The sequence below is a fragment of the Felis catus genome, chromosome F2 (assembly GCF_018350175.1).
Source record: "Felis catus isolate Fca126 chromosome F2, F.catus_Fca126_mat1.0, whole genome shotgun sequence".
Classification (NCBI taxonomy): Eukaryota; Metazoa; Chordata; class Mammalia; order Carnivora; family Felidae; genus Felis; species Felis catus.
Window position 1 is genome coordinate 82,924,232 of NC_058385.1, and position 11,210 is coordinate 82,935,441.

General features: G+C 63.3%; 1 protein-coding gene across 3 annotated transcripts; it reads right to left on the minus strand.

Moving 5' to 3' along the window:
• Positions 1-31: 31 nt before the first annotated feature.
• On the minus strand, positions 32-11,210 carry DGAT1 (diacylglycerol O-acyltransferase 1). Of its 3 annotated transcripts, none has more exons than XM_004000171.6 (17): positions 10,798-11,206; positions 6,266-6,353; positions 4,172-4,212; positions 3,992-4,077; positions 3,856-3,908; positions 3,571-3,676; positions 3,311-3,424; positions 3,107-3,181; positions 2,916-3,019; positions 2,787-2,825; positions 2,661-2,702; positions 2,523-2,567; positions 2,321-2,433; positions 2,181-2,246; positions 2,009-2,096; positions 1,860-1,922; positions 32-1,763 (listed from the first exon to the last, which is right to left on the minus strand). In XM_004000171.6, exons 1-17 carry the CDS (start codon positions 10,998-11,000, stop codon positions 1,608-1,610), a joined length of 1,482 nt encoding a protein of 493 aa, XP_004000220.1. In that variant the 5' UTR covers positions 11,001-11,206; the 3' UTR covers positions 32-1,607. The 3 variants fall into 3 exon arrangements, with proteins under 3 accessions (XP_004000220.1, XP_019678823.1, XP_044905575.1); XM_019823264.3 differs by lacking the exon at positions 10,798-11,206 and adding an exon at positions 6,564-6,834; XM_045049640.1 differs by lacking the exon at positions 3,571-3,676 and having other exon boundaries at positions 3,311-3,377; positions 10,798-11,210.

Genomic DNA, 11,210 nt, shown 5'->3' on the forward strand with positions numbered 1-11,210 from the left:
GCCGTGTGCGCCTGACTCCACAGGACCCGTGTGTGCTCAGAATTCTTTATTAAAGGACGAGGGAGGGGGTGGTGGGACAGACCCACAGGAATGCCCTGCCCAAGGCCTCCCCACATGGGACCAGGTGGGGCATGGACAGACAGGCAGGCTGTGCACATCTTCTCGGCAGAGGCACCCCATTTTTCATGCATTCACAAGGCACTGGGCTGGTTTGGGGGGAAGGGTTGGGTGCCGAGGGGTGGGGAGGTGACAGGCCAGAGCAGCCTGCCTGATGATCTGTGCCCCCAGGAGTTCACTCCCTGCTCACCATCCTCAGCAGGGGCCAGGGAGACACTGCCTCCACCCTGGGATCCAAAAAGGAACCCCTCCCCCACCCCAAAGGGAGCCTTCCCCATCCCCAATCCCCACCGTGGCAACTCCACTATAGCCAAAGGGAAGGAGGATGTGGAGTTGAACAGGTGCTGGGTGGGGCAGGGGCAGCACAGGTCTTGAGGCGGCCGCCCAGACACCTCCTGAAGACCCCTGTCTAATCAGGCCACATCTGTGAGTCAGGGCACATCTGACCCAACAGGGCCTTGGGGTTTCCAGTACAGAGAAGGGGCAGGCCTCAGGCCAACAGCACCCAGGAGGTGCAGAGAGCTGGTGTTGAAGCATCTCCACGGATGCGTGTGCTCATGAGGGAGACCCAGGTCAAGGCTTGGGCCAGGCCACCTGCCTTCTCCAAGGGTCAAGAGTCCCCGAGGCTCTGCATCTGTCCCCAGTGAGCACCCCAGCATGTAGCCACCCTAGGGGCAGCAGCAGCTCCCCAAGGGTCCGTTGACTCAGCCTCTGTGAGCTCCATGGCCTTGTCTGAGAACTGCACTCGACATGCAACTCCGCCAGCCCCCTGGTTGGTCCTGACTCTTGACCCTCACACACCCCAGTCTCCAGCCACGACCCCGAGCCAAGGTCCGCTGCCGGGAAGTCCTTGGTCAGCCTCTTCTGAGGCCCTATCACAGGGACCACAGAGCTCTGAGCTAACCACCACCCCCCACAAACTCGCACACAAGGTTAACAAGGGCAGTGACAAGGTCAGGGAGTGTCACCTCCCCTGAGCCTTGTTAGGCAAATGGGAGTTGCCAACTGTGATGAGCTGTGTGCCGGGAGGAGGAATCTGCCTGACCACCAATACCTGGCCCCCATCCCCAGCCTCAACATCACCATGGTGCCCTGCCCAGCGGTGTTCCAGGACACAGCACCCCAGGAGACACGGGCATAGGCACCAGTAAGGCCAGTGGGACCCAGCTCCCCCTCCCGAGAGCACAACTAGCACCCCACAACCCCAGCAGGTTGAGGGCAGCCACTCTGGACAGTACTTTATTGAGTTCCTCAGACCCCTGGGCAGGATCACACAGATTCCTGGGGCACTGGCACTTCCCACCAGCGCTGGCCTGTGCCTGGTCTGCCATCCCTGAGCAGGGCAGGAAGGAGCCCCATGAGGGCAGAGAGGCCTTCCGGGGGAGGGGGGCGTGGCTGGGAGGAGGCAGTGGACAGCCGAGCCCCCTCCCTAGCACACAGGTGGGTGATGGGCCCTGGCCATCAGCAGCGAGGACCTGCTGTGGAGCAGCTCAGGCCCCGGCCACCGGGGCCTCGTAGTTGAGCACGTAGTAGTCGTGGACATACATGAGCACGGCCACTGGCTGCCCAATGATGAGCGTCAGCCACACAGCTGCGTTGCCATAGTTTCCCTGGAAGAAGCGGCTCACTATCCATGCCAGGGGTATCTGGGGACACGGGGCCACAGTCAGTGGGCCATAGTGACCACAGGGCTGGTGACTCCCGGGGCAGCGGGAGAGGGTGGCTGCAGAGGGAATGCTCACCTGAGCCATCATGCCTGTGAAGGCCCAGAGGCGGAACATGTGCAGGGGGATGCTCACCAGGTACTGCAGGGGGAGTGAAAGGATCAGCTGCCACTTCGGGCCACACACACACCCCTAAGGTGAGGCCATGATGCCTGCAGAGCACTGACCTCATGGAAGAAGGCCGAGGCAAAGAACACCCCCATCCTGGCTACCCACTTGCTGCTGCCCCGTCGAAGCATGGGCTTGTAGAAGTGCCTGTGGAGGGAGGGGGCCGTGGGATGGGTGCCCGGGACCACACGAAACCGCACACCCACCAGGCTCATTCCTGCCCGTGCCCACCTGAGGCACCACTTGTGCACAGGGATGTTCCAGTTCTGCCAGAAGTAAGTGACGGACTCAGAGTTCCTAGGAACAGACAGCAGTGAGTGACCAGCTGGCACCATAGCCCAGCCCCCAGCCCCACGCCCAAGGCCACCCACCACCAGTCCCGGTAGAACTCCCGGTCTCCAAACTGCATGAGCTCAGCCACGGCGTTCATGCAGGAGTGGAAGAACCAGTAGAAGAAGATGAGCCAGATGAGGTGGTTGGGGACCTGTGGTTGGGGGGAGGCAGGTGCCAGGTTCCAGAACACCCCACCCACTGGCTCACTCAGGCCCCACCCTACCCAGCCCCAGGGCTCACCGCCAGCTTCAGCAGGCGCTCAACGATGCGTGAATAATCCATATCCTGCAGAGACAGAGCTGAGCTGGCTCCCCGAGCTGCAGCCCCACCCGTCATCCCCCCCCCCCACCACCACCACAGGAGAGCCTGACCCCTCACCTTGAAAGGCTTCATGGAGTTCTGGATGGTGGGGACCATCCACTGCAAAAGAGGGCACACCGTCAGCCCCTTGGCTACCCTGAGCTCCCGCTCCGGCCCGCCCCCCCCCTCCCCGGCCCCGCATACCTGCTGGATCAGCCCCACCTGCAGCTGAGTCAAGAACAGCTGAGGGAAGAAGCAGAGCAGCAGGCTGAGTCCCCCAGCAGACCCCGACCCCAACCCCTCGAGGCACCACCGCCCCGCCTCCATCCTCACCATCTCAAGGAGCCGCCGCAGCAGGAAGCGCTTTCGGATGCGGGGAGAACGGGGAAAGTTGAGCTCGTAGCACAGAGTAGGAGCAAAGAGGAAGTAGTACAGATCTGGAATGGCAGGGTGGGGCTAGGGGGCCTGCTCCATGCTATCCCTCCCTGGCTGCCCTCTAGCCACACCCCGGGAAGGGTCCTCACCACGGTAGGTCAGGTTGTCTGGGTAGCTCACGGTGCGCGGGGCCGCTCCCCCGTTGGCCTTCTTACCTGCAGAAGCTACAAGCGAGTTGGGGCGGGGGGGTGGGGGGGGCGGGGGGGTGGCATGTGAGGCCTCGCTGCTGCCCAGGTCTGGCCCCATGGCAGGTGGCACAGGCTCCAAGGCCCCAGCCCCAGGCAGCCCCTCACCAGACTTGGCTTTGGCCTTAGCTTTTCGCTCTCGGCACCACAGGTTGACGTCCCGGTAGGAGAAGAGCTTGAGGAAGAGGATGGTGTACACCATCAGAGCCAGCACGGAGCCCACTGCGGGAGAGGCAGGCTCAGGCCACAGCCCCCCCACACCACCCGCGGGAGAGCCACGGCCACAGGCACAGCCCCTGTGGTTGACCTGGGTCTCTCCTGCGGGCCCAAGACAGGTGGGAACGGGTGGGATGAGGGAAGGGGCACACCTGGAGTGATGGACTCAAGCAGCAAGGCCACAGCAGCCGGGAAGCAGAGAATGGTGGCCAGGTTGACCACGTGCAGCAGCAACCCTGCCTGTTCCGTCAAGGCACCCTGGGGGGGGGGGGGGGGGGCGGGGGCAGCGTGCTCAGCCAGAGCCCCCACTCCCTGGGGAAGGGCTGCCAGGCCTGGGGCACAGGCCCTCCCAGGGAAGCTACACACAGCCTGAAACACAGGCCTAATGAGGAGAGCAGACCTCTAGGCAGGGCAGGGGACACGAAGGCACTGCTTACCACTGCCAGGCGCTTCTCCACCTGGAATGCAGCCACAGCAAAGACATTGGCCACTGAGGATGGAAGTGCCATGGGGCGATTCAGGCCCAGGTCAAGGCCTGTCCCCACCCGAAGCCCTCCCTGGCTCCCAGCTCACCAATAACTAGGCACAGGGCGGGCCAGCTGTAGGGGTCCTTCAGGAACAGAGACACCACCTGGATGGGGTCCACCAAGATGCCATACCTGGGGATGGGGGGTGTGGGGGGTGGGGATGAGGGCCTGAGCAGGTGGGGAGAGGCCTCAGGGGCAGGGTAGGGGCCCTGGGGAAGACACTCACTTGATGAGGTTTTCTAAAAATAACCGTGCATTGCTCAAGATCTGCAAGAGAGAGGAAGGGCACAGCCCCATGAGCCTTGGCCACAGGGCACCCACCCCAGCTCGTCCCAGTACCTATAGCGGCAGGAGCCCTGGGTCCAGATGGCAACCCGCACCTGCAAACCCAGGACGCAAGCCCTGTCTGACCTCCACGCCAACGCTGAGACTTACCACCCACCTCACCCCACACTGGTGCAGGGACAGCAAGTCTTGCCATTGCCCGCATCACCCCAGACACGATACTGGCGTCTGCAGTGGTGCAAGATGACCTGACGCCTAGCAGCCCTCATCTGTCCCACTGAGTTGATGACGGCCCCAAGGCCCAAGCCTGCCCAAGAATGTCCTTGCAGTGCCTCACCCAAAACTTGCAGTGCCTGGGTGAGCAGCAGGTGCCACACCAGGGGTGCCCACACCCTGGGGAGTGGGGAGAAGCAGCGGACCAGAGTTCTAAGGGGCTCAGCAGCCAGGCCTGGAGTGCCACCTGGTGCTTGGGCCCCTGCCCCTCTCCCGCTATCCCTGGAGCATCCAAGCCTGGGCGCGTGGCCCCAGAGCAGCTTCCAAGGGCAGAAACCCCCTCAAGCTGGGCTCCTGGCTCCAGCCTGGGGCTGGGGAGCAGCTTCCCTCTGCAGGCACCCGGGTCTCCTCCTCCACCCACAACACACACACCCTGCCAAGTGCCCCAAGCTCAGGCCCTGACCAGGGCTCATGGTAGGTCCTGTGGAAAAGTGATGCCAGCAAGGGGACACTCATGGGTCCCCTGACTGCCAGGTAAGGACTTCGCACAGAGATGACAAACAGGGACGGGGGTCCTGCCCTCCCGAGCCACCCGCCTGACCTGCCAACCTCCTGCCAGGCACAGATGTGCTGCCGTCACACCTGGTAGTGGCCTGTCCTGAGAGCCCACAGCAGGCAGGAGCCAGAGCTGCTAACGGGCAGCGCTCACCTCAAGGCCCAGGCCACGGAGGGACGCGGCAAGCAGCCTAAACATGAGACACGATCTCCTTCAGCGAGGGGGCAGTGGAGGCACCGGAAGCAGGGGAAAGGTTTTGGGTCTGCGCCAGGCACCGGAAGCAGGGGAAAGGTTTTGGGTCTGCGCCAAAGGGCCAGGCAGGCCCAAGGGCTGCAGGGAACACAGGTTGCTGCTCAGGCTGCCAGTACAAACCCAGCCCAAGCACGGCCTCCAGAGGCCAAGGACACAACACCTCCTGAGATGACGTCAGGCAGGCGTTTGACCCACCATCCCCTTGCCTAGCCAGCTTCCCACCCACCAGACTGTGTTGCCCCCCACAGCTCCCTAGGGAGCCTCCCGGGGCCACCGGCAGGGAGGGCGTGGGTGTGCCTGGAGCCCCTTCCACATGGGTAACCACCGGAGCCGTACCTGAGGCCGTCATGTCGGGGCAAGGGTCAAAGGCCTCTGGCCACATCAGTCTGAGCGGTGGGGGCTCGACCCAGACAGGAGCTTGCCCCCTGCCCCTCCCTGTGGGCTTGCCCCTTTGAGCCCTGGGCTCTAGCTGTTTCTGGGCCAGGGCTGCCGGCCCCACCCCCACAAGGTGCCAGCGCGAACCGGGCCCCAGAGGCAGGGGCCACAGCCAGGCCACACGGTGAGGTAGAGGCAAGAGCTCTGTCTAATCCCTTCGTGGGGGCACCTAGGACAAAGGCTGAGGGAGAGAGGCCAGGTGCCCTCAGAGTCGGGGCTTGGGGCTGCCAGACTAAGCCCAAGAGCCATCCGCTAAACCCTGCTCCCCGCCAGGCCAGGCCTGCCAGGGGTTCCACGCCCACAAGGGCCATTCAGAACAGCAGAAGAAACTCTTTTTTGGACCCCCAAGACCACTCACATGTGCTATTCCTGGGATTCAACAGGGACGAGAGTTGCATGTGTGGCCGATGCAGGGACCATCACCATAACTTTCCCCCCGCCAGCCCAGTGCCCCACGCAACCCAGCCACATAAGCGCTGGCCCCTTTCCCCCAGAGGGCAGAGCTGGTACCCAGGCAAAGGTCAGCCCCGAACGGAGCCCTGGCCACAGGGCCACCTACTCCGATACCATGCTACTCACCAGCATCACCACACACCAGTTCAGGATCCCACGATAGTTGCTAAAGCCACTGTCAGAGCTGAACAAAGAATCTTGCAGGCGGTGGCACCTGGTAGGGCAGGAGGCACACCCTCATAAGTAGGCACCAGCAGAGCACCCTGGGCCATGAGAACCCTGGGCAGGACCAAAAGCGGGCTCACTCCTCCAAGTCCAAGGGCAGGTCAGGGCCCAAGAGCCCAGCCAAGTTCAGCCCCTCAGGAGCCAACCTCAGGGCCCAGGGCAGGGCAGACCCCAGCCCCTTCCCCTGAGCGGCTCTCACCCATCCTGGCCCGGCAGGGTGGTCCGGGCCCCACCCAGCCCTCTCTTCTGCCCACACATCCTACTCCCCATCTACAATCACAGGAGAGCCAGGCAGGGACGAGCTCTCAGGGCCACCAGAAGCCTGGCCTCCCAGGCGGTGGGCAGGGTCATGCCACAAACAAGAACAGCACAGCTGGCCCTGCCCAGCCCAGGGCCACGTGCAGCTGGAGCACCCCAGGCCAAGAGCCTGGCTTCACTCCCCAGAGGCCTCTGGCTGCCACCACGAACGCTGGCTACAGAGTGGTGATAGGCCCACAGGAAGAGTCCATTCCAGGATCTACAGGCCCACTTGCAATGCTGCGCAGAAGCGAGGGCCTCACTGAGTCAGCCTATCCTACCACCCAGCACCCTGAGGCCCCCCCGCCCCCGACCTCAGACAACCTCCTCCTCCATTTGGCCTACACAGCTTTGAGTGTGCACAGGGATCCAGGCCAAGGGCCAGCTGAGCACCTGGACCTACATGCACCTTCCCGGGGTCAGAGGCCCAACCCTCATACATTCACGTAGCCTCCAGTTGTTTCTAAAAAATCATAACCTGTCCCAGCTCGGCCACAGGATGAGCGCTGTGTTCCTGCCCAGAGCGAGGGGGGGCGAGAGGAGCCCACCCAGGTGCCAGATGCCTAAGGGCAGAGAGGTCTCCCCCAGAAGCAGGAAAAGGCAACTTCAGTGCCCACCCATGAGAGTTCCCACCTACTGCTGAGGTCGGGGACACATAAGCAGACTCTCACATCCCTGCCTGATCCTCCGGGTGACACAGAGGTAGAGGAAGGGCCACAGCACGGCTGGGGCAAGGCCCAGACCCAGGTCCCAGCTCTCTCAGTTTGCGCCCCACCCCACCCCAGCTGCCGTGCCACCAGGAAGCCCCACACAACATTGAGCAAGGCCTCCGGTTTTGTAAGACATGAGGCCAGGGACACACATCTCCACCTCTTGAGACACCCAGGTAGGACAAGTGGGCTCAGGTGTACACACCAGAGTCACGACAGCACAGATGTCCTCTCAGTGCTGACCCCACCTCAGCGGCAAGCCTTCCTTTGGTCGGGGTCAACACCTAGACAGCGCCACACAGGAAGTGAGGGACTGGAAAGGCTGAGATGCTACTCAGCACTCTTCAGCGAGGGCAGGGGCAAGGTCTGTACCGCACCTGGCCCACGTCTGACCTCCTTGCATCCAGCTTCCCAGTCTGTCCTGGGCCTGGCGGTGAGGCCACAGGGGCCCTCTTCTCCCCGAGTCTCTGCACTTGCTTTCCTGTGAGGCCAGCACAGGTCCAGGGCCTCACTCCCCAGAGGGGACAATCTCTGGGCCTGTCCACTAGACAGGGGCCTCCCCAGCCCTTCCGCCAAGTTTGAATCTGTCCACTTTCACTGGAAGTGTCCCAGAGGCCCTGGTGCCACCACCTGCCACCCCCATCTGCACAACGTTTCACAACAGTGTGACCCCTTGCCCGCTTCGGGCCACCAAGGAGACCATGCCGGCTTTATTTTCAGCAATCTCTAAGATGAAAACAGGGGTGGAGACGGGTATTGTTTTCCAAATCTGACACCAAATGATATTATAAAAGCTTTTTCAGATTCCTGTGTCAGGCTCTCAAGGCCTTCCCAACCTGCCCACACCCACTCCCTAGGTCCCCCCACAGGGCTCCCGACCATCCCCCTGCCCCAGGCAACCCCATTTCCACGCACATCAGAGACCCAGGGAAGGAAGCCCACCACCCACCAAAACCCATAAGGCCCAGCCTTGCTGGTGCGCTCAGCAGCAGTGGGCCAGAGGGCAGGCAGGCAGGATATGGCCACAGTCTCCAGAGCTACCTTTGTCACCCTCTCCCCTACTACCAGGGCCACCCACATCTCTGTGCCTTCCAGGGTCCCACACCTGCTCCCCAGGGCCACTGTAACTCATCGCGTGTATCATCTCACTCAACTCTCCCATCAACTTTGGGAGGTAGGTGCAAAGGAAAACTAAGCCCGGCCAAAGTTCAAAGCTTCCCCAGGGGCACAGCCCTCAAGTGTGGATCACAACTGGGGACCACGTGGTCCAATTCCAGGGCCAAGGGGAGCCAGGAGGGGGCAGGCTGCCAGCTCTCCTCCCAGCTGCCACTTCCTCAGCACTTCCTTCACCGGGCCTTGGGGCTGAGCCCTGGGGTACAAGGTAAGGAGGCAGGCCCTGCATCTGGGAAGACCCCAGTGGAAAGGAAGAAACAGAGGGCAACCCAGGAACAAACACCCTGGGAGAGCCCTGAGACTAGAAGGCCCTGCTGGGAGTGTCCATGAACAGAGAGCCAGAAGGCACGGGCAGTGTGTGGGGTGCCCTCTCCTTCCTGCCCCAGAGCCACACCTGGCCATGGCCCGGAAGAAATGAGTTCACACCCAGAGCCTGACCCACCTGCCCAGGCCAAGGCGAGCAGGAAGTGCAGGGAGGGGAGGAGGCCTAGAGCCCAGGGAGCAAGGAGGAATAGGGAGGGAAAGGCAATAAGCAGAAAGGAGGGGAGACAATTGAGAGGAGGCTGACAAGGAGATGAGTAGGAGCCAAATCCCAGGAGGGCAGCCAGAGCCAGCTCTGACCCTGGCGGCCCTCTGGGCCCTGGGTCACCGGCCTTTGAGAAACAAGCACACACAGCCTGCACGACCTGGAGACCAGGAGAGGACCGTCCTTGCCAGCTCCCTCCCCAGCCCTGGGCAGGCCCACCCCTGCCATCTACTGCTCCTCTTCCCAGGGGGCCCAGACTTCCAGGCCTGGCAGACAGGGCTGCCACTTGCTCAGCCCAGCTCTCAGGGACACGGGAGAGGCTTCTGGACAGCTGGCCCTGGCAGAGCAGGGAAGTGACTGCCCATCCCAGAGTGGCAACTTGGCCCAAAGTCAGCACTCCCCATCTTACACAAAAGGACACCAACTCCTGCCACCTCTGCAGGAGAGCATGCTAGCCACGCCCCTGCCTCCTGACCAGCACTTAGCAGAGGGGACTCCAGGACCCTTGGTCCTTTGCAGCCTCCTTCAGCACCTTCCCAGGCCCGCAGGAAACAAGCCCCATTCCCCGCCCCCCCCAACCCCACCCCTGCAGGAAAGGCACGCTCCTCCTCGTTTCTGCTCCTCCGCCACAGCACCTTCAGGGACTCCGGGCCTGACCTTTGCTCACACTGCTCAGTGCTGATATCATCTTATCTCTCAGGTGGACTGGGAGCACCACAAGGGCAAGGCCCCTGGCCGCCTCACCCACCCTCTCAGCACAGTGAAGAAAGCCTCCGTTCTTGGGTACTGAGACAGCAAATCCTTGCCAACAGACTGCCTAGTTGCCCGCTTCCTCCTTGATAACCTCTAGCCCCAAAGGCGCCCCCAAAGCCAGAGCCCCCGAGGACACCCGGGCCACACTGAAGGCCAGAAGTGGGAGAAGGAGGTTGGAGGCAGCCGACACCCTGTCCTTCCAAGTCCTCCCAGTCAGTCAGGTTTCCTCCCCCAACCCCTTCCCGCCAGACCTTCAGATAAACAGGGTGCCCACCTGTGGGCACTTCGAACCCCTCTCCTGTACCCCAACCAGGGGTTGAGAGTCCCAATATAGGACCCAACTTGTTCTGACAAGGTAAGCAGGGCCCCAGCCCAGCCAGGCACTGGGTGACGGAGGGACGAGTGTGTCAGGAAGGGAGGAAGGGACCCCCGCGAAGACGACTCTTGGGAGGGTCTGCAGGGAGAGAAAGACTCTCACGCTGCCCTGTGCCGACCCTCAGGCAGTCCCAGGCTCCTGCCGGCTGCCTCCCCAGCAGGTCCACCCTCCTACGGGAGACCTCCTACCACCAAGGCACCCCTCACAACCCCCAGGAGAGACCTCCTCAATTACAAACGACCTGATCCCTCCTTCTTCCAGACACAGAAAACTTGTGCGTAGCAGAAGCCAGCCGGCCTGGGGGTCAGCGTCCTGAGTTACCCTGAGGAAGAGCCTAAGGACCCACATGAGGATGTGTAGAGAGAGGGGTGGGGGTCTGAAAGCCGGACTGCCGCCGGCTCCCCTCTGGCCCCCACGTGGGTGACCTTGGCAAGTGACTCTCCACTCCTATGCCTCAGTTGCCCCGCAGGGGCCCAAGGGGGGCACACCTGTCCACGCCAAAGTCCGGGAGCCAGACTCGGAGCCCGCGCTGCTGCGGTCACGCCCGGGGATGTGGGGAGGGTCTCGGGCAGGGGTTAGGGGTGAGACGCCTCGCTACCTCAGATCCCAGTGGCCGCTGCCCACGTCGGAGTCTCCGTCCTCGCCCTTGTCCGGGGCCGGAGTCGGCGCCGGCGCGTCTCCCCCGGCGCCCACGTCCCGCACCTCCTCTTCCGCCACCGTGGGCCCACCGCCGCCCTGGCTCGAAGGCCGTGAACCCGTCCTCCGGCGCCGGGAGCCGCCCGCGCCGCCGCGGTCGCCCATTGCCTCAGCCCGCACCCCGTCCCGGCCGAGTCGTGGCCCGCCGGGCTCGCAGCGCCCAAGGCCCGCGGCCCCGCCTCCGGACTCTCGGCCAACGGCCGCCACCGCCCCCTGCCGGACGCCGTAGCCCGCGCGCAGGCCCGGGCCGCCAATCAGCGCGCGCCCTCCGGGCAGCCCGAGGACCACGGTCTGGTCTCTCCGGGAGCCTCTAAC

Coding starts and splice junctions, on each gene's coding strand:
- DGAT1 (XM_004000171.6), bottom strand. CDS start 11,000: ATGGGCGACCGCGGCGGCGCGGGCGGCTCCCGGCGCCGGAGGACGGGT. Junction 4,213..6,265: donor ACTGGTGTGTGGTGATGCTG/GTGAGTAGCATG, acceptor TCTCTCTTGCAG/ATCTTGAGCAATGCACGGTT. Junction 2,826..2,915: donor TGCGGCGGCTCCTTGAGATG/GTGAGGATGGAG, acceptor TTCTTCCCTCAG/CTGTTCTTGACTCAGCTGCA.